Source organism: Dasypus novemcinctus, chromosome 27 (genome assembly GCF_030445035.2).
Source record: "Dasypus novemcinctus isolate mDasNov1 chromosome 27, mDasNov1.1.hap2, whole genome shotgun sequence".
NCBI lineage: Eukaryota > Metazoa > Chordata > Mammalia > Cingulata > Dasypodidae > Dasypus > Dasypus novemcinctus.
This window is the reverse complement of record NC_080699.1, coordinates 35,743,181-35,763,422: the sequence shown is the minus strand read 5'-3', so window position 1 is coordinate 35,763,422 and position 20,242 is coordinate 35,743,181. Positions and strand designations below refer to the sequence as shown.

General features: G+C 43.2%; 1 protein-coding gene across 3 annotated transcripts in view; it reads left to right on the top strand.

Moving 5' to 3' along the window:
• Positions 1–20,242, top strand: part of CDON (cell adhesion associated, oncogene regulated) — a 110,012-nt gene that overhangs the window by 32,958 nt on the left and 56,812 nt on the right. For all 3 annotated transcript variants that reach the window (XM_004469246.5, XM_012529318.4, XM_023591952.3), the window contains exons 2-9: positions 2,764–2,884; positions 4,458–4,730; positions 5,968–6,114; positions 7,286–7,429; positions 8,092–8,379; positions 9,410–9,679; positions 13,485–13,838; positions 19,548–19,849. In XM_004469246.5, the coding sequence (XP_004469303.2) occupies positions 2,809–2,884; positions 4,458–4,730; positions 5,968–6,114; positions 7,286–7,429; positions 8,092–8,379; positions 9,410–9,679; positions 13,485–13,838; positions 19,548–19,849 (1,854 nt within the window). In that variant the 5' untranslated portion in view covers positions 2,764–2,808. The remainder of the gene's footprint in view (positions 1–2,763; positions 2,885–4,457; positions 4,731–5,967; positions 6,115–7,285; positions 7,430–8,091; positions 8,380–9,409; positions 9,680–13,484; positions 13,839–19,547; positions 19,850–20,242) is intronic.

Below are 20,242 nucleotides of genomic sequence, written 5' to 3'. Positions count from 1 at the left end.
GCTTGCCTTTTTAAAATACATTTTATATATTTTCTATGTTTTCTATGATGACTGGAAATTTGTCATTCAGTATTGTAAAAGCTTTGTGTTAATTTTCTATTTGTAAAAGAAACATTTATTGTAGTATATGTGAAAAAGACTTGAGTACTTTGTGGGGAATATCTCTAGGCATTATGTTAACAACATTGGCTGTTAATTTTCTAAATGAGAGAAACACTAAAGTCTAAAAAATGATGGATATTTTAATGAGGATTCTCTCTGATTGATTTAAATCAGGGTTTTATTTTTAATTTCGTATGAGAATAGTGGAACGTCAGGGTTGCGGGAACGGAGGTCAGACAACTTTGGCAGGTGACATGTCCGAGTACCGTGCTGTGTGGTGGGCTGGCTGTGCTCTGGCTGTTTTTTTTCTCTGCTGCCCACTGTTTCCAGATGGAAAGAGAGGCTAAGAGCAGGATGGGCCAACGGTTAGTGTCTGTGCAGAGGAAATGAAGGGCTGTTGTCCCCCTTGCTGAGGTCAAGATTAGTGGGTGAGAAAGATGACCTGCATATTAAGGCCACTGACTTGTGTGTAGGGAGACGGCAGGAGACGTGTTCAGTCGTGGTCAACTTGGCAAGCAAAATTGTTCCCTTGGGAATGAATGCGGCTCAAGCAGTTGAGCACCTGCCTCCCACATGGGTTTGGTTCCCGGTGCTTCCTAAAAAAAAACAGACAATGAGCAGACAACAAGCGAAAAACAAGGAGCAAAAACAGTGAGCAAACAATGAGCGAAAACAACAAGCAAAACAGATGAGGGAGCAGTGTTCCCTCCTAGTTGCTAATGATGTACTCTGATTAATTCATATAATATCATTATGGTCCTTGTGGTCAGTGATGTTTGTTTGTGAGGTTGGACCGGGGATGGTGATGGTGACTTTTGACTCTAATTTGAAACTCTGTGCTTGAACTCTTGTTCTCATCACAGTTCTCTAACAAACTGTAAGCTTGCCATGGATAAATAGTTGACAAATATTTAGTAAATGCCTGTTAAGGGAATAGGTTCTTCCCTCCAGAATCAGCATATTTAGAGTAAGTTGATAGATAAAATTAATAGAGGAGATTCCTGTATGATAATATTTTGATAGCAGTAATGAGCTGTGAAATTTTAAAGGACAGCTGTACAGGAACTCTATAGACCACATGCTAGGGTTAAAATTGACTCTGAATATTTGTTTCACTGCCTTTTCAATAAATAAATAGTCGAGGAAAGACTGGTCAAAAGGAAGAAACAATCCTCCTTGGTCTACACTCGTAGGAACGTGTCTCCCGTTAATAGGTTATTTGAATGTTTACTTTGCCTGCAGTGCTTCCCAGTGGTGTGGCAGTTCTTACCCACCAACCAAGTGAGAATTCAAATAAACCAACTCCGTGTTCGCACAGCTGGCCCCTCTGCCAATTGAGTGGTACCAAAATATCCTCTCTCACTTTGTAGACGAGGTCAGCACAAAGAAAACCTGCAAGGCAGATCGTGACCCTGCGTTCCAGGGTCTAGATACACTTGAGTTGACAGCTTTGAGATTTTGGAGTACATCTACGCTTCCAGCTCTGGCTTCCTGCACAGCCTGGACCAGTAGCCAGCTGCCTGCTTCACCCCAGCACCTGGCTGTCCGACACCTCAAACTCACCTTGACCCCAGCAGAAGGAGGGTGCCCTGCCCCCTCTTCGGTCTGTCTGCCCCTCCCCAGTCTTCCCCATTTCAGCAGATGGAGCGATTGTTTGTTCTTTTAGACCAAACACAAGAGTTGTCTTTGACACGCTTCTCACCCAGCCACGGCAGGTCCTGTCTGCTCTATCTTCTGAGTGTATCCCGAATCCAGTCACTTTCCACTGTTTCCCCAGTTACCTCGGCAGGTCTAGCTCACCGCATCATCTGTCTCCTGGGTGGGGACAGAACCTCCTCGTTGTCCTCCCTACTCTCACACCTGCCCCAGTTGGGTCTATTCTCCACCAGCCAGTGATTTTTCTTTTTATGGCATAAATGAGATCACATCACTCCCCTTCTTTAGAAGTCTTCTAAAGGGGTTGCCATCCCATGTAGGATCCATTCCAAAAATCAATAAGAAGTTAATAAATTGCCCTTGCCTGCAGAGCTGGCCATGACCTGCTCCCTGCCTCCTCTCCAGCTCCCTCCCCCTTTTTCTGGCTTAGCCCACTCTCACCACAGCAGTCTCTTGGCTCTTCTGCAAACATGCCAAGCTCCAACCCAGGGCAGGCTGCACACTTGGTATTCTCTCTTTGGGGAACAATCTTCCATGTGCCTGAGACCCCTGCTAATAAAAACAAAGTTGGTAGTATCTGTCTTACAGGGCTGCTCTAAAGATTGAACTAGGTGGTGTATTAAAAGCACATAAATGGCGTGTTAGCTATAATTTTGTTATTTTAGGGAACATAGAGGAGGAAAACATTGCTGTGTTGGTTGTGTGGCATTTTCGATGCTTACATACAAATGGAAATAGTGTATTTCTGATCTAGTCATTTGGGTGACTCCTTTGTCATAGAAGTACTCTAATGTCTTGGAAGAATGAGTGACTCTCCCAACTCTAATGTAGCCTCCAGAGATTAGGTCGAGTTGGAAAGGGGAGAGGATCCATGCAAGTGCTTATTAACTCAGCAGAGCTTTCCAAAGAGGTGGCAGCCACCATGCTGAAAACTGGCCATTCACCTACATGCTTCCGACTGTTTTGGTGGTTTGGTCAGTTTTGTTTTTCTTATATTTTTTTTAGTGAGCCAAGGCCTGGGTTGTGCTGCCCGCCCTGTAATCTGGCGCTATGCATCCCGCTTCTGGAGCCTTACCAGCACTGCTCGTCGTGACGTTGATGGCTCTGTGCTCCTCTGCAGGTTCAGGTAAGTGTCGTGATGGCCGCTTAGCCTGGGAACAGCAAATGGCAGTTTCAGTGCTTTGCTAATCGTCGTGGTTTCCAAAGACATTTTTAAGACTTGTTTGACCAGGTACGTAATTTTAAAACTCGACTAATTAAGGAATGTAAGGGACCTTTGCTTAGGTCCCTCAGTCGTGCTGCTGGGCCTCTTCTGGCCTTCCAATTGTTTAATTTATTTCTTTCATTGCCTTAAAAAGAAATATTTCACAGTTAATGCTTTGTTTCAATCACGTTACAAATGTCAGCTCTATGCCGATTCTGAATTTGGAAGTTTTTGGCAGGAATGAAATGCCGGCAACATGACCACAAAGAGGAGTTTGGGAACCGGCCTGGTTTGGTTCTCCGCTGGGGCTGAGAGGACGTGGTTCGAAGCCCAGGCCTTCCACTTTCCCCGGGACCTTGCCTCAGTTTCCATCCACGTCCTCGGGTTAATGAGAAGCTTCCGTGTGCTTGTTGTTAGCTGTATATATAAAACCAAGTCTGATAGCTGACACTCAGGCACTTCTTTTTATTTTACATTCGTATAAAATCTGTATGTCTAGATGGGATATATACAAATACAATGGTGTTATTAAATAGCTTTTGTTACCATTGTTAAAGATTTTGTATAGCTATATTCAGTTTGGTAAGGGAAAAAGTATTGATTTAGTGGTTTTATTTCTGTGTCCGTTTTGCTCAACAGCCGTCTTGGGGTCAGCCAGGAGACTCACTTCCCTTAATCATCATTCTGGTTAAATGTCTTATAAAAGTAGATTCAACAATTTGCTGATTTTTTTTTTTTCCTTTTAAGTATCCTACCAGATTAACAATAGTCCTGCTTTCCCTTTTTCTTTGGGAAATTTGTTTTGATACTTTAGTGCAAGAATCTCCTGCCTCCCCCAAGTTCCTGAAGGAATAGACACAACAAATGAAACTGTTTCAAACATCAAATAAAAATACTAGGATTGTTCTATACCTTATTTATTTAACCTTATATCCTAAAAAGGATAGTCAATGCATTTCAGCTGTGGCATCCTGTATGTTTTCTTAAAAGTTGAACATTAGTTTATATTAAAGAAAAGTAGCAAAGAAGTATTATAGCCTTGATTTATATAAGTGGCTTTCATAAATCAAATCCTATTGATAAAATAGAGATTTAAAAAAAAAATGTGAGAGTCATCTTCAATTTTTCAGAATTTTAACTCCTATTTCTTAGAATCCTCTGCTTTAAAATAGTAGTTTACTATTCCCACGAATGGAACCGGTATTTTGCCTGACTTATTCTTCTCTAGTTGTGAAGTCCTGGGCTGATTTTGCCCTTTTCTTCTTCCAAAAATGGGCTGTAATAATATCGCTAGAACTTTTACAAGCGTAAGAACCATAACATGGAGATAAAATAGGAAATTGCTTTTAGCTATGTGGGTTCAGATGAACTGTGTTTAATATACTTTTCTCTCTCTCTCACCCTCCTCCCCCCACCTCCTCCCTCCCTGCCTCCCCTCCTCTCCCTCCCGCCCTCTGTTCCCTCCTCCTTACACATGGGAAACGTTCCCTGGTAGACTCACCCCCTTATTTCATTTCTGAGCCACTCTCTGCTGTCCAGAAACTCGGGGGACCTGTCGTACTACGTTGTTCTGCTAAACCTGTGACTGCTCATATCTCATGGCTGCTTAATGGAAACAGATTGGATCGAAGCATGGAACAGATTAAGATTCATCAGGGGACTTTGACTATTCTTTCTCTTAACCCCTCCCTTTCTGGTTACTATCAGTGTGTTGCCAACAATAGCCTTGGTGCAATTGTGAGTGGACCTGCAACAGTATCCACTGCAGGTGAGTGTAGTGTCCCTCCCCCCACCCCTAAGTTACTATGTTGTAATTGCATTTTTGAGTAGAGGGACAGGTACTGGCCTTGCAGTCACACATATGAGTTCTCATCCCAGCCTCGACTCTTGCATAAAACAACTTGGGGAAATAAACTTTGTATCTTCAAGCCTAGCCTCTTCACCTGTAACAAGGGTATGGGAATTTTTAAGTTATAGTTAGGACAGTTTTTGAAATGTTAATTCTGAATAATTTCTTGGTGAGTTTTTCAAAGTCCTTAATATCAACGACAACAAAAGTTTCCACTTTGACACCAGTTATTTCATGCTGTTCTTTATCTTTCTTTCACATCTGATTGTTTATTTGCCTTGATTACAGAACGATTTTATTTAATTGAAAACATGCTAAAGAGGCAGGAAAAAACTGATTATAAAGAAAGGAATGTTGAGTATTGAACGTATGGAAAATCTGGAATGAGTGGTTTTTACTTTTTTAAAGTAAGTTTGAGCCATCTGCCTTTCAAAGGGTGATGGCTTCCAGTAATGGAAAACTTCTTTGTAAGGGCACCCCTATTTACAGAACAAATCTGGATTCCCCAGGAGTAGTGAGTTTGTCATAACTGAGAAGAGTAAATGTTTTTGTAGAGCTGTGACCCGTGGACAGCTCCAAGACACACACTGGAGGGCTGAATTCCTAGTGGCAAGCTGCTGAATGCTTTCAGACTTGGAGATAATAAAGAGCCCCTCCGTGCAGGCTCCAAATGTAGTAAACGTAAGCTGAGAAGGGTTGAGATGAGACCCAGAGTCAGCGTATGATAACTCAGAATATATTACTCTGCTTTTCGATGTCCTGAGTTAATTCCCCTGGAGCATTTTTTGGCAGCGTGGGTAGGTACAGACATTATTCTAAGATTCTTAGGAAAAGTGAGTTTTGACGAAGGGTTGAAAAGGATTTATCTTGACGGAATGGAAACAGTTAGGCTTTCTAGCTCCTCTTGATGATTTGAGACCAATTTGTTTTTCTTCTTGTCCCCTGGAAGTAGTGACATCTGGAAACGGGGGCCACGGCGTAGTGCTCGCTTCTCAGCCGGCACCCCGGCCCCAGCTGCTGTCTGAAGTCGTGGCAGGCTGCTCTCTCCAGGGCTCAGACCAGCTGCCCCAAATGGCCATGCTGCAGCGTTGTTTCTAATTTTTAAATTTCCTCTAGGAAAGAGCATTCATTTGTTTGTTCGTTTGTTGTTTTCTAGTTCTTGGTGATTTTGATTCCTCATCAAAGCATATTATTACAGCCGAAGAAAAAAGCCCCGGTTTCATTGGCTGCAAGGTACCAGATAGCAACCCCAGGGCTGAGGTGCGTTATAAAATCCGGGGAAAATGGCTGAAGCATTCCACAGGTGAGACCTTTTAAAAAAGCCGATGACACACGCAGTACAGATGTTCATTAAGCAACCTCCTCACCAGCATTGCGTGCCAGGTGCTGTAGCTACAAAAATCAAGACGATAGAGAGAGCGGATGTAGCTCAGTGGTTGAGTGCCCGCTTCCCATGTTCAACATCCTGGGTTCAATCTCTGATACCTCCTAAAAAAATGAGTGAGAGACTGGAATAGACCTTTTGGGAGCGGACGTAACTCAAATGGTTGAGCACTTGCTTCCCACGTATTTGAGGTCTTGGGTTCGATCTCTGGTGCCTCCTGAAAACAGACAAACCAACGAAGAAACCAGCTCTCATTGGAAGTGGATATGGCTCTGTGGTTGATCACCTGCTTCCCACTTGCGATGTCCTGGGTTCATTCCCTAGTACCTCCTAAAAAAGAAAAAAGAAGCAGCTATATGGTGTCTGTTCTCAGGGAGTCAGGTGCAAGGCTCCAGAGCAGGTGGTAGCAGGAGGAAGGTGGTTCCGGGCCCCATGCCTCCAGGGCTTGCATCTGCACTTCATTCAGGTTCTATGCTGGACCACAGAGAAGACTGCAGGACCACAGAGAAGACTGCCCCGGGGGCCTGGGCTTTGTTTTCCTTTGGCTGGGCCACAGCCGACCCTGTGCTGGTGTATTTTGTTCACATAGTACCTCCCCCTTCCCCCACTGGAAGGGCAGGGCCCTTGTCACCGGGGTTCCTGGCTGCCCCCTCGTGTGGAGCCCAGGGAATGGGCACTCTCGACACATTAGTTGAAAACCCAGGGGAATGGATAAGCCATGAATGACACGCATCCTGAGGGAGCAGCCCGAGGCGGAAGTTTGCCCACGCTGGTAGGGTGGTCATTGTGTCTTGGTCTCAACATGTTTCTTGTGCTTCTCTTTATTCTCAACGTGTGGTCTGTGGTTAAAATGTCTCTGATGGGTTTGGTTTTTGTTATTCTAGGACCGCTGACTTTTTTTGGTTTGTTTGTTTCTTTTCTGCCTTGCCTTTCCTTTTCCTTCATTTAATGCGTTTTCCTTGATTGCTTATTTGCTGCTGGTCTTAGGACTAAATTTAAACCACGACTATAAACCTTTGTTAGTTTATAATTGTGTGGTGGTGTCCTTTCAAAGAAGAGAGGTCTAACTACACTCCTCTTCCTTCCTCAGATAATTACTTAATCCTTCCATCAGGAAATCTTCATATTTTGAATGTATCTTTAGAAGACAGGGGATCATATAAATGTGCAGCTTTTAATCCTGTCACACGCGAATTAAAAATTGAACCCACTGGCCAGAAGCTCCTTGTGAGTCGTAAGTATTGGGAACAATAGAGGTAACTAGACAAGGAAAAGTCCGCAGAGTTACTCCTCATAAAAAAGTTGGGACACGAGTTCATTCTTTCCAATTCTATTCATCATAAGAAAGTCATTTTTTAAAAAAGTAAACACACGAACGCATTTTACAACAGTACTGCTCATGTTTTTAAAATAACTTTTTAGAGGGGAATTTTGGTCAAGATGACAAGAGTAGACACATGTGGAGGACTTTACCCTTCGCTCAAACATAAAGCAGTCGTAGAGAAAAGACAGCTTTGTAGCAGTGGTAATCAAATTGGTGGCTGACGGAATCATGAAAAAAATAAAGCTATATCTGTTTTGTTGAACTGAGGTTTTTAAATTATGGGAGTCAAGTTGAGGCAGCCCCAGTGGTCAAAGCACAATGCGGTGGTGGTTTCTGAACTCCTTGAGAATTCCAAGGTTCCAAACCACCAATTCCGAAATTGCCCTATAGGACCACAGAATCTTTTCATTTCAACACTCAACTAAAAATACTCTAGCTACTTCTCTATTTGCTGTATTACTAAATAGAGCAGAAGGCTAAATGGGATCATTAACGGGGATGCTTCCAGCTTTGCTAGGGAAGAGTTTAGAAGTGAATACTTGTTAATTGCGTGTTTCGCCTTCCTTTTCCAGGCCCTTCTGCGGGTGACTTCCACATTCTCCACCCCGCCCTGTCACAGGCCTTATCCGTTTCTTCTCGTAGCCCTGTCACTCTGGAGTGTGTGGTGAGCGGGGTTCCAGCTTCTCGAGTGTCCTGGCTGAAGGACGGCCACGAGGCCGTGCCGGGGAGCCGCTGGAGAAGGTGGCATTCCCATCTGGCCACAGACAGCATTGAGCCCCTGGACTCTGGGAACTACTCCTGTGTGGTGGGAAACGAGTCTGGCGCCATAAAACATGTGACTTACGTGGTTACTGTACTTGGTGAGATGTTGCTTATTTCTTTATTTCTAGTCAAGCTGTTCTTCTGGTTTAATGGATGCTTGAATGGAAGCTCTATTTGTGAACTGAAAATGAGATGGCAGTATCAGTGCCAGTAGCCAGAGCAAATGTTGTGTTTCTAAAGAACTGCGGTATTTCTGGCTGGCACAGAGCATTTCGCCTGTGATGTTTCCGGGAGCCTCACCCACGACCTGGTTACGTAATGCTGTGCGTGATCTCCCTCCATGACTGGTGAAAGGGCTGGAGAGCAGTAGAAAACGGGTGGAAGATTCTGGGCTACTTCAGAATAGAAGTACAAAAGCAGATAGGAAATGGATTTAAAGTTGTTATAATCTTGGAGACCCTCTGCATGTAGTTATTGCCAGCACTGACCCAATGGAGGTTAGCAACACTGGAATTAATCTCAGTATCTGAATGGCAAGTAGTCTTTAAAATCCAGTGAAGATCAAGGTTGGATTAAATGCATAGCCATTTAATTTGGACATATACTGTACATATTAATGAATGATTTAGTCTGTCTAGGCCAAAAGTGACTTTAGATCCTAGAAGAAGTTTTTGTCTAGTATACACCTAATCTCAAAGTAGAATTTACCGTAAAAAGAATTTAACCTCTGAATAAACATTATTCTCTTTTGGCTCTTGTTTAATGGGAAATTTTTACTTAATTTCAAACCAGTCTCCTGGAACAAAATCCAAGAGAAGTCCAGGATTAGAAACTCTTTGTGTGTTCATGTGTGTTTATGTGCATTCGTGTGTGTTGGGGGCGGTGAGTGGGTGGAGAGTTCTATAAAAAGAGTGTGACTTATTAGTTGCATGTGATTTATCCTATTAGAAGGAAGTTAAAATACACTTCTAATTGTTTCTTGATGACCACAGCAGATGGGAGAATGTGAGTAAACAGTACAACTTGGTTTCAGCTAGTTATTGGTAGACGGAAGATTTTATATGACTCGTGATAATTTAAAAAGTACATCTTGAGGGCTAGAGCTTAACTGGCATTTTTTGTTTTCAGAGCATGCCTCAATTTCTAAGGGACTGCAGGATCAGACAGCGTCTCTGGGTGCCACAGTACATTTCACCTGTGATGTGCGTGGGAACCCGGCCCCCAGATGCACCTGGTTTCATAATGCACAGCCCGTTCGTCCTTCCCCACGGCATCTCACTTCAGGAAGTGGACTGACAATCAGTGGTGTTACCATGGAAGATTCTGGGCTCTATCAGTGTGTAGCAGATAATGGGATTGGATTTATGCAATCTACTGGGAGACTTGAAATTGAAAAAGGTAGGCTTTAGGTCATGTAATCATAGGAAATTTTACTTTGCAGATAGGCTTTATTGTGATTAAAAATGGAATCATTTTAATTCAAAGAAAATAATCCTATCACCATAACAGAACCATGTTCATTTTCCGTGATAAACATTTCTGTGAGGAAGCAATTTTATTTAATCAAGCCCATTCAATAGAGTCTACATAATTTAAAAGGATTATGGGAAAGTCTCCCTCTAACTCTTGTTCCCCAGCCTGCCAGGGAAAGTAACTGATTTTATCAGTTTCTTGAATATCCTTGTATGGTATATAAAAGCATTTACACACACACACACACACATAACGTGTTTTCATTTTTGTTTTTGTTTTTACATAAATGGTGGCAGCATTCTTTACTCAAGATATTCACTTAACATATATCTTGAATATCTTCCTTTTTAAAAATGGCTGCTTAGAATGCCACTGTATAGTTGTAAAGAATTTCATTAGTACCTTACTGATGGGCATTTTTATTTTTTGCTTTTACAAATAGTTCTTCAATAGATATCCTTCTACATAGACTATTTTGTACATGTGCGAGTATCTGTAAAATGCATTCTGAGACATGAACTTGGGGAATAAATTCTTATCTGCAGTGGCAACTTAGATAGATATTAAACGATTGCTCTCCACAATCATTTGCCACTTTAAGCTCCCAGCAGCAGTGGCTATCTATGCCTGTTGCCTCATACCCTCACCAATGCAAGGCATTGTCAATTTTGTTTATTTTTTGCCAAGCTAATAGGTAAAGTTCTTTTAAGATGAATTTCTCTTATTATGAGTGAGGCTGGGCATCTTTTCATCTGCTTATTGAGCCATTTGAATTTGCTTTCTTATATATTGACTGTTCATTGTCTTTTGCCCATTTTAAAAATTAGATTGTTGGTCTTTTTTCTTATCTACTTATAGTTCTTTATATAGTAAGAGAACTTTTTATCTATGACATGAGTTAAAATATTTCTGTATCATTTGTCACTTATTGTTTGACTTTGCTTATGATTGCTTGTTTTTAACATACACACTTTACTGATATTATATAGACAAATTCTTATAAATATTTTGCTGTGATAAGTTGCCTAAAATGTCTTTAGGAAACTAGGGTACCTCAGTATCTTATACTTCTTATGCATCTTTAGTTTTCAGATTATGTTACCTACCTCTTTATGACAGTGTCAAGAATCCATTCTTTCCTTATATATATATATAATATATATATATTATATATATATATAATAATAAATTTGTACCACCTATTTTAGCTTATGATTTTGTACTCTTTTAGTTTGGTGGTGATTGTCTAATAGCAGCAAATCTATGGAGAGCAGTTCTAGAGGTTTTTAAAAAATGGTATTCCCAGAAATTTTTAAAGGTATTTTCATTTAAACAATAAATTAAAAACCTTTAATCAATTGCTTTATAAATGAATTGTCTATTTAGTTATAAAAAATAATGCTTCTCATAGTATGCCAGACTAGATACTTGGGTAGGGTCCTCCCACTACAGAATAACTAAGTGTACATTTTATTGTGCTGTCAGGCTTGCTGGAAATAATGAGTTCACAAAGCACCCCACTCCCCTAGCCTCTCTATCCCCAAGGGAGGAAAATAAGCCTTGAAAACAGAATAGCGAGGAATGAGCCCACACAAAGGATGGGGCTTGCCATAGGGCAGGTGTCTATATTAGACGTGTGGTCAGCAGGCTGGCCCTTGAGTGGTGGCAAGTTAGGAAACCAAACTCCACAGATGAAGCTGGAGACTGGGGAAAAGGGTGTGATCATCCAGGTCTAGGACTCCTTGGCTCCCGTTAGATGCAAACTTAAGCATCTCTGTGGAAATTTTAAACCATAGAAAAGGCTTAACAGAAGAGAGATAATTAGTGAACTGGGAAATTTCTTGAGATCTGCCTGCAGAAAGACAAGGAGAGATTAAGATCAAGGAAAGAGAATTTTAAGAGTTGCGGGGGGGTGGGAAGCAGATGTGGCTCAACTGATGGAGCTTCTGCCTACCATATGGGAAGACCTGGGTTCAATCCTTGGGGCTCCTGGTGAAAAAGGAGAAGAGAAGGTGTGCCTGCAGGCCAGTGTCCTTGCAAGTGCCTGCTTGGTGAGCCGTGCCCCGCGCAAGTGAGTCACACAGCAAGACGATGACGCATCAAAAGAGCGTCCAGGGGAGAGTTGAGGTGAAGCACAGCAGAAACCAGAAACTGAGGTGGTGCAGTTGACAGGGAACTTCTCTACCAATCAGAGGTCTCCAGGATAGAATCCCGGTGAATCCTAAAGGAGAGAAAATGAGAAGACAACACAGACAGCAAAAACATCAGGGTGGGAGGAGGGGAAGGGGGGGAAATAAATACAAATAAATAAATCTTTTTTAAAAAAAAGAGGGGGTACAAAATAAGAATCTGTAAGAGATCCAAGAGGAGAGAATAGAGAGAAGAAAGGAGGGTTGGTTTTTATAAAGTGTGTTTATTTGAGGTAGAAGCTTACATTTACCAGCCCATAAAGTATAAGTTACTTCCCTCACCAAAGTCTTTTGCCACGTGTTAGAGCAAGACGGCTGCCGACATCTGCCAACATTCGTGCTTCCTGGGTTCCTCTCTTGCTGGGGTTCATTTCTCTCCATACTCTGCTCCTCTGGTGTCTCCACAAGGACAGCTGTAGACTGGGGCTCTCTAGGCTTTGCCTCTCTCCACAAGGTCAGCTGTACTATTAGGCAGATGGCTTGTTTCTCATCCTGGGGCCTTCTCTCTTTCCTTACAACCAAGCTCCTCTGTGTGCTTACTTCCCGGGGCTCCAGCTCATGACTCTAGCATTAAAATCTCCAATTCTGTCCTTTGCCATGTCTTTTGTCTCTGAGTCCCCACCTACCAAGGGGCAGGGACTCAACACCCTACTGATGTGGCCCAGTCAAAGTCCTAATCATAATTTATTCATGCCCAGGTACAGACCAGTTTACAAACATAATCCAGTGTTTCTTTTTTGTAATTCATAAACTATATCAAACTGCTATAGTACATGTGAACAACTCCTCTGAAACATTAAGGAAAAAAACAATAAAAAAATGACAAAAAGTATTTTGTCAAAGAGGAAAAATGTGAATTGGAATGTGTTCAATCTTGTTAGTTCTCAGGAAAATGCAGGTTTTGACCAGTGAGATAGCATTTTACACTCACTAAATTGACAGAAATTCAGAAGCCTGATAACTCCAGGTGTTGGTTGGTTTTGTTAAACTTGGGAAGTTAAACTCCGGTAGAACTGGGAAAAGAGAGAGAGATCTGCTGGAGAAGATGTTACTTGTCTTGATCAGTAAACCAATGTGGGCTCAATAAAATTACTCTCAGAAAAGACCTGGGGCCAAAAGAAAAGAGTCGGTGCCACATTAGTGTTGTAACAAAAGCATTCGTGTATATGATAAATACATTTATCAACTCTCTTTACCCCTCTTTTGCTTTTAAGTTCCAGATTTTGGCTTCACATGTTCTATATTTACAGAGTCAAATAGTGTGCCTATTGAAAAGCTCTCAATAGATTTCTTTATACATAGTCCCTTCTTTCTGAAGGACAGGAAATTTACATAGGAAATATCCAAGAACCCAAAACTAAAAAGTTCTACATTTTATTGACACCTTTACTTGGTAATAGTTGAAAAGGGAACTAACGAGGAGGGGAATACCTTTGTTTTAATCATTACTGTTCCATTTACTGTGATAGCATGACATTATTTTGCATCGTGTATACTCTAATTTTCTTAGTTTTTTATACATGAATTCTTTTTTCTAATAGACGGTGGATCCAAGCCAGTTATAATTACAGCTCCAGCAAGTACAAAGGTGACAGACGGAGACTTTGTTACTTTGTCCTGCAACGCCACTGGATGGCCAGTTCCGGCCATTCGCTGGTATGACAGGCACGGATTGATGACCAGCCATCCCTCTCAAGTCCTTAGATCTAAATCCCGAAAACCACCCTTCGGAAGGCCTGGAGGATCTAACCTGGAGCCTGTCCACTTCATCATGTCCCGAGCTGGCTCAAGCTCTCTCTCTATTCAGGCTGTTACCCAGGAACATACAGGGAAATACGTCTGTGAAGCTGCAAACGAACATGGTGCCACCCAGTCAGAAGCATTCCTTACCGTTGGTGAGTCGCCATTACTATTTTTTTTCTTATGTGGATAGTTTTCCTTTTTCAGGAGGGGATGAACTGTTTTGAAATATGTTATTTTCATGAATCCAGCAGTGTCTACATAGACATTTCTTTTTTGGACCACAGTGAAATGTCGAGCTATTATTTGGTGTGAGCCTTGGTCTCCATTTTTAGTGTACTTGTTAAGCTTGCAGTTTTTATATAGAAGACTCTCATTTGAGAACAAGCCCAAGATATGGCCTCTTGTTTGGATTAATGCGTTAGGTTTCTCAGCTGCTGGAAATGTCATTGCTGGCACTTTTGAGGCGAACCTTTGATAAGTACAGGTAAGTCTAAAGGTTGGCTGTCGTTGAGGATGTAGGTTTGTAGTACTATCAACCAATGCCTGTATGTATCCTTTCTCCCATCTTATCCAGAGTTATTTTTCTAATAGGACTGTAACATTAATTCCTTTTATTTTTACTGCTTTGTGGTAATGATGACTTAAAAACTTTATATAATTTTCAAAATACTGGTTAAGAGAAAATCAATATGAATTCAAATTGACTTAATTTAGGCTCACACTTTCCATCAGTGGACATTTAGAGCAGCATTCCCCAATAACTAACCTGTTGGCTGGAGACCCTGGCCATCTTTGTCCCACGGGAGGCAGGTTATGACGGAGCAGGACCGCCCTCCGGCCTGAGCAGCCAAGACCCCTGCCCTCGGCCTGTGCTTCTGAGGGCTGCTGCTTCCCACAGACCAAAGAGTCCACAGGGCACCTCCTACCCAGGTGCTGGAGCCCACCTTCTTCCTTCTGGCCAGTAGGGCTGGCGCCTCCACTCCTGCTTCAGTTCACAGCCTGGTTCCACACTGGCCTCTTTCCTGGGTCCTGCCACCAGAGGGCAGGCAGCCTTCCCTCTGAGTGGTCTTTTGCAGGGGAGTGGTGGTGAGGTCGACAGAGCTGGGACATGTGCCCTTCCACCCGAAGGCACACGAGGATCTTCTAAGCCTGGATGGAGCTGGGTGGAGGACGGGGTGGGGAAGGCCAGGGGCCCCATTTGTCCTCTCGTGCCGCTCCACGGACGTCAGAGGTGGGTGTGATGTGGAGGTTAGGCTCGTAGGCTGTGCGACTAAGGCCAGTCCCAGAACTTCTCCGTCCCTCCTTCCTTATCTGCGAAGTGGGTAATGACAGTGTCCTGCTGCGGGGCTCGGGTGACAATCCACGGCACTCAGACATGGCAACTGCTCAGAATAGTGCCTGGCCATAGGAAGCTTTCAATAAATACTAAGTAGTAGATTATGATTTTTAATATCTAATTATTAGATTATAATTATCCTATGTGGTGGTGGTTAGGGGAGGAAGAAATAGTTACTGATTTCATAAGCTTAAGAATCCTCAAGGGAAACGGACTTTGGCCCAGTGGTTAGGGCGTCCGTCTACCACATGGGAGGTCCGCGGTTCAAGCCCCGGGCCTCCTTGACCCGTGTGGAGCTGGCCCATGTGCAGTGCTGATGCGCGCAAGGAGTGCCCTACCACGCAGGGGTGTCCCCCGCATAGGGGAGCCCCACACGCAAGGAGTGCACCCATAAGGATAGCCGCCCAGCGCGAAGGAGGGAGCAGCCTGCCGAGGAATGGCGCCGCCCACACTTCCCGTGCTGCTGACGACAACAGAAGCGGACAAAGAAACGAGACGCAGCAAAAAGACACAGAAAACAGACAACCGGGGGAGGGGAGGGGAATTAAATAAATAAAAATAAATCTTTAAAAAAAAAAATCCTCAAAATGGGAAGTGGACTTGGCCCAGTGGTTAGGGCGTCCGTCTACCACATGGGAGGTCCGTGGTTCAAACCCCGGGCCTCCTTGACCCGTGTGGAGCTGGCCCACGCGCACTACCGATGTGCGCAAGGAGTGCCGTGTCACGCAGGGGTGTCCCCCACGTAGGAGAGCCCCACGCGCAAGGAGTGCGCCCCGTAAGGAGAGCCACCCAGCGCGAAAGAAAGTGCAGCCTGCCCAGGAATGGCGCTGCACACACGGAGAGCTGACACAAGATGACGCAGCAAAAGGAAACACAGATTGCCGTGCCGCTGACAACAACAGAAGCGGACAAAGAAGAACACACAGCAAATAGACACAGAGAACAGATAACTGGGGTGTGGGGTGGGAAGAAGGGGAGAGAAATAAATAAATCTTAAAAAAGAAAAAAGAATCCTCAAAAAAAGAAAGTAGCTGAGTGCTGTATAAATGTAGGCAAGCACGTGCATGTGTATCAATGTCTCTGTTCCTCCAAGCAGAAATAAGTGGTTCTGCTCAAAATCGAGCTGCAGGGCAGGTGTAATGCAAGGGCTGCTTGCGTACAATTTAGCTGAAGTGATTGCTTTGTGTAAGTAGAGTATAAAGGAAGACACAGATGTCACAGTCACAGCTGATAGAAACAGGTATTTTGTCCAAGTGCCTCATTTTAAATATGAGAAATCTGAGGCCCTTGGAAGTCACATGAGCTGCCTTGTTTCTTAATTTCTATGAAGTAGAAGAGTTTTGAGATTCTCACCCCCATTCCCTTCCCCCCATCCAGGATTTTGTCTTGACAAACACTGTTTTTCTGTATAATGACCTCGTCTCCCACCAAAGTGCTCCTGCCTTACCTCTTTTGCGTGCTCTGTAATGACCACTAGGGCATCCGGCTGAGTTTATTACAGCTCAGAGCAGTATGTTACAAGCCGTCTCTCTGCTCAGGCATCTGAGCCTTACTGAATTCTAGCACACTTACTGAATTCTAGCACACTGACAGTCCTTGATTTGTTTGCTGTGGAGGGGGAAGAAAGCAGGGTCCAAGACTGAGATCAGCGTCCTCCCCGCTTTCTTCTTTCCAGAAGAGACGTGGGGTTTCAGAGGTCCTGGATGTACAAATATTTGTAGCGTTATTGTGACTCTTTGGAACGCCAATGGGACTTGGCCTGGGTTTCCTGAATTGCTAAGGGTGGGCGTTGCTGGTGCGAGAAGTCCCAGTGGGAACATCTCTGACAGATCTGGTTGTACTTCCCATTTAATGAGTTTCGATTTAGAGCCATTCAATCCATTTACATTGACATAATTGCTGTACTTAGAAATCAGAGCTTTCCCAGTCTCTTCTTCAATTTGAAAAATATTCCACCTCCAAAAATGCCAGCTGTCTGTTGGACCCATTTCACAGAGTTGTTTTGAAGATAAATTGAGGTAATATATGTCAACACTCTTTTGAAAGTACCGGTAAGGCTTTAAAAATTGTGTCTAGAATCTTCTCTGAGTGCCCAAATTAAGTTGTCGGGAACAGTAGAGAACAGCTATGTTGAAGTCTCTGATGAATAAAAGTTGTGGAAAATAAGAAAACGTTGACTTTTGATACTTACACAATAGACAGGCTATAACGTAACATTTTTCTCATGCCTCTCTCTCAACTCTTCTATCTCCAAATACCACTTCCCAGCGGTCAGTTGCCCTGAGGAGCCACAAAATTACTTGTGATAAAAAGGTCGGTCTCCACTGCCCTGAGCCACAGCTAATTACCTCCACTTGCTAGGGACCGTGTCTCTGTATTAGCAGCCCAGATCACACCCTTATCCAGTCCACCCTCTGACTCACTAGATAAACATGACTGTTCCAGAAGCAATATTTTGAAGTTGTCTCAGTGAACTTTAGTTTTCTTCTACATCATTTTCTCACTAGCTTCTTGTTTTCTCTGATGGGGGATGCTTCTGGGATACCATTTCTCTCTGTTAAATAAACAGAGAACTGACCTAACACTGTTAGTCCTGTTTTTCTGTTGGTTGTCTACTAACGTACAGTAAGTCTCCTAAAAATACACCTACCATTTACCAGGAATCTGACTTCATTGTGGAAAAGCAACCGTAATGTTGTTTCCTCGGCTCCCTTCCTCCACAAAAGTAGTCAAAAATAGGAGGCTTCTGCTGCCAGTATTAATAACACTTTAGAGAAACCAGACTCTCAGTCCTTAAGTTTTATCGTGCCAGCAATATATTTTTTTAAAATAAATTGCACCCTTGTTTATTTATTTTTTTCCACAACACCACCACACCCATTCTCTGCCAGCTGTTATCACTTTCTCCCTCAAAACCCTAACTTCTTCACCTGTAAAGTGGAGGTATCTCCCTAAGAATGTTGTTTTGGTAATTTAAAAAGGTTATGTTTATTTAAATATCTAGAACAACACCTGGCACATAGCGTGCGTTCAGTAATTTTCTTTAGATATATGCAACCTTTTTATTTTTGCAGTACAAATAAATTATTCCTACCCTCTTCCGTATATTCTATATGTTTTTCATATTAAGCTTGAGGCTCTTTGCTTTGTTTTATCTGTCTTTAGGGTGGCAGTTTCTTACGCTAACCTTCAGGTCTGTCCAGCGAGAAGAACCATTCTGGAAATAGAAATAAGTAATCCCTTCCTTTATGTGTGCTGGTCTTGATTGCATTTCTCCCATCTTCCTTGAATGTAGGTGATTTGCCGTATATTGGGTAGGCGTTGTAATTAATGTTGCCTAATTACCTAACCCAGAGATTAGTGTCTTAAAAGCCAGCCCTTGTTGTGGCTCCTGATCGGAGGATTAACTCGCGGCAGCTGGGCAGTGCTTCTGCTGGCCTTGCTGGGGGCCCCACTCTCGTGTTCGGCATCTTTGGGGAGGCTCGGACCTCTCTCTTATCATGTAGTCTGTCCGCGTGGCTAGCTTGGGAGTCCACATGAGTGGAAGTGCCAGGCCTTCGGAAGGCTTATGCTGAGAATGGGTGCAGCCTCGTGTCTGCTCTCACCGGGCCAGCTGACCAGTGTGGGAGGGGACTGCCCAAGGGTCTGGATACTGGGAGGTAGTACATCCTTGCAGGTGAGCTATTCCCAGTTCCTTACTGCTCATAGCACCTTGTTCCCCACAGTGTTTGTTGCCCCTTGTGTTTCCTTTATCAACTTGAGTTGGTTTCTTCAACAACTAAATATCTTCTGAGGTTAAACTAGCCAATTGTTACTGCAAACAAAGAGAATACCATGCAGAGCAAGGAAGAAATAAAATCGTATAATTGTTTTTCATACAATTCATTTGCTGCCCCACCATGAGCACGAGACTGCTACTGGAGGTTGGATGTCTCCATGAATCGTAAATGGAAATGTTACCAGTTGTTTTAATTTTTTAGGCTGCGGAAAGCAGTTATAATAAAATGGGTTGGCTTGTAACAGTGGGAATTTATTAGTTGACAGGCTTGCAGTTTCAAGGCTGAGAAGAATGCCCAAATCAAGGCATCATCAGGTGATGCTTTCTCTCCAAAGACCAGCTGCCTGTGATCCTGGACTCCTCCGTCCCATGGCCAGGCACACGGTGATGTCTGCTGGTCTCTCCCTTCTCGGGATTTTGTTGCTTTCAGCTTCTTGATTCTGTGGCTTTCTTTCTCTCTGAATTTCAGTCTCTCACGAAGGACTCCAGTAAGAGGATTCAGACCTATCCTGGGCCATGCCTTACTGAATTAACCTAATAAAAAGGACTTACCTACAATAGGTTTACACCTACAGCAGTGGATTAGGTTTAAGATCATGACTTTTGGGGGTCCACCAGTTTAACTTCGAACCTCCCGTTGTGCTAACAATCCCATTGGGGGCAGTTATGTCCCTAAGTATGTAGAAGACACTGAAATGATGAACTTCGTCCTGCTAACCCAGTCTGTTGTCTCCATCATCTCTGCAGTTCCTTATGAAGCAAATACAAAAGCTGAACCAGTTACACCTTCTGAGGCTACTCAGGATGATGAAAGAGATCAAAGAGATGATGGTTCAGAACAAGGATCAGTGGGCTCGTTTCCTGGGAAGGTACACTCCAGGCCCGTGGGCTCGGCATTGGAGAAACATGCCCGTGGAGCCTCTGTTCCTGATGCCCCCATCATCCTGAGCCCCCCGCAGACCCACACACCAGATACCTACAGCCTGGTCTGGAGGTCCGGGAAGGACGGTGGGCTTCCCATCAATGCCTATTTTGTGAAGTACCGGAAGGTAATGCTTTCTCGACTACCACCTTGCTCTTCTAACACCTTAACACCATAGGTTTGATGTTCACTTGGTTTGGCATCCACTTGGTTTGACATCACATTTGGGATGTGGCAGGAAATAGAACAAAGGGTGATTTGGCATCGTGATGAGTGTGTGGGAGATATACCAGCAGTTATGCTGGTTCTACCAGTCTTATAAAAGCAGCAAGAGTGAAGGATAACCGGTTTCCCCCCATATTTGATTCTAAGAATCTAGTAATTTCTTGACATTTTTACCAAACATTTTAACCCCTTGGGTGTAAAACCCTAAAAACCACTTTTTAAAAAGTAATTAATTCTTTCTAAGATGGTAGAATGCAGTGTTTATTTAGCAAATAAAGCAGCCTCTTATTAGAAA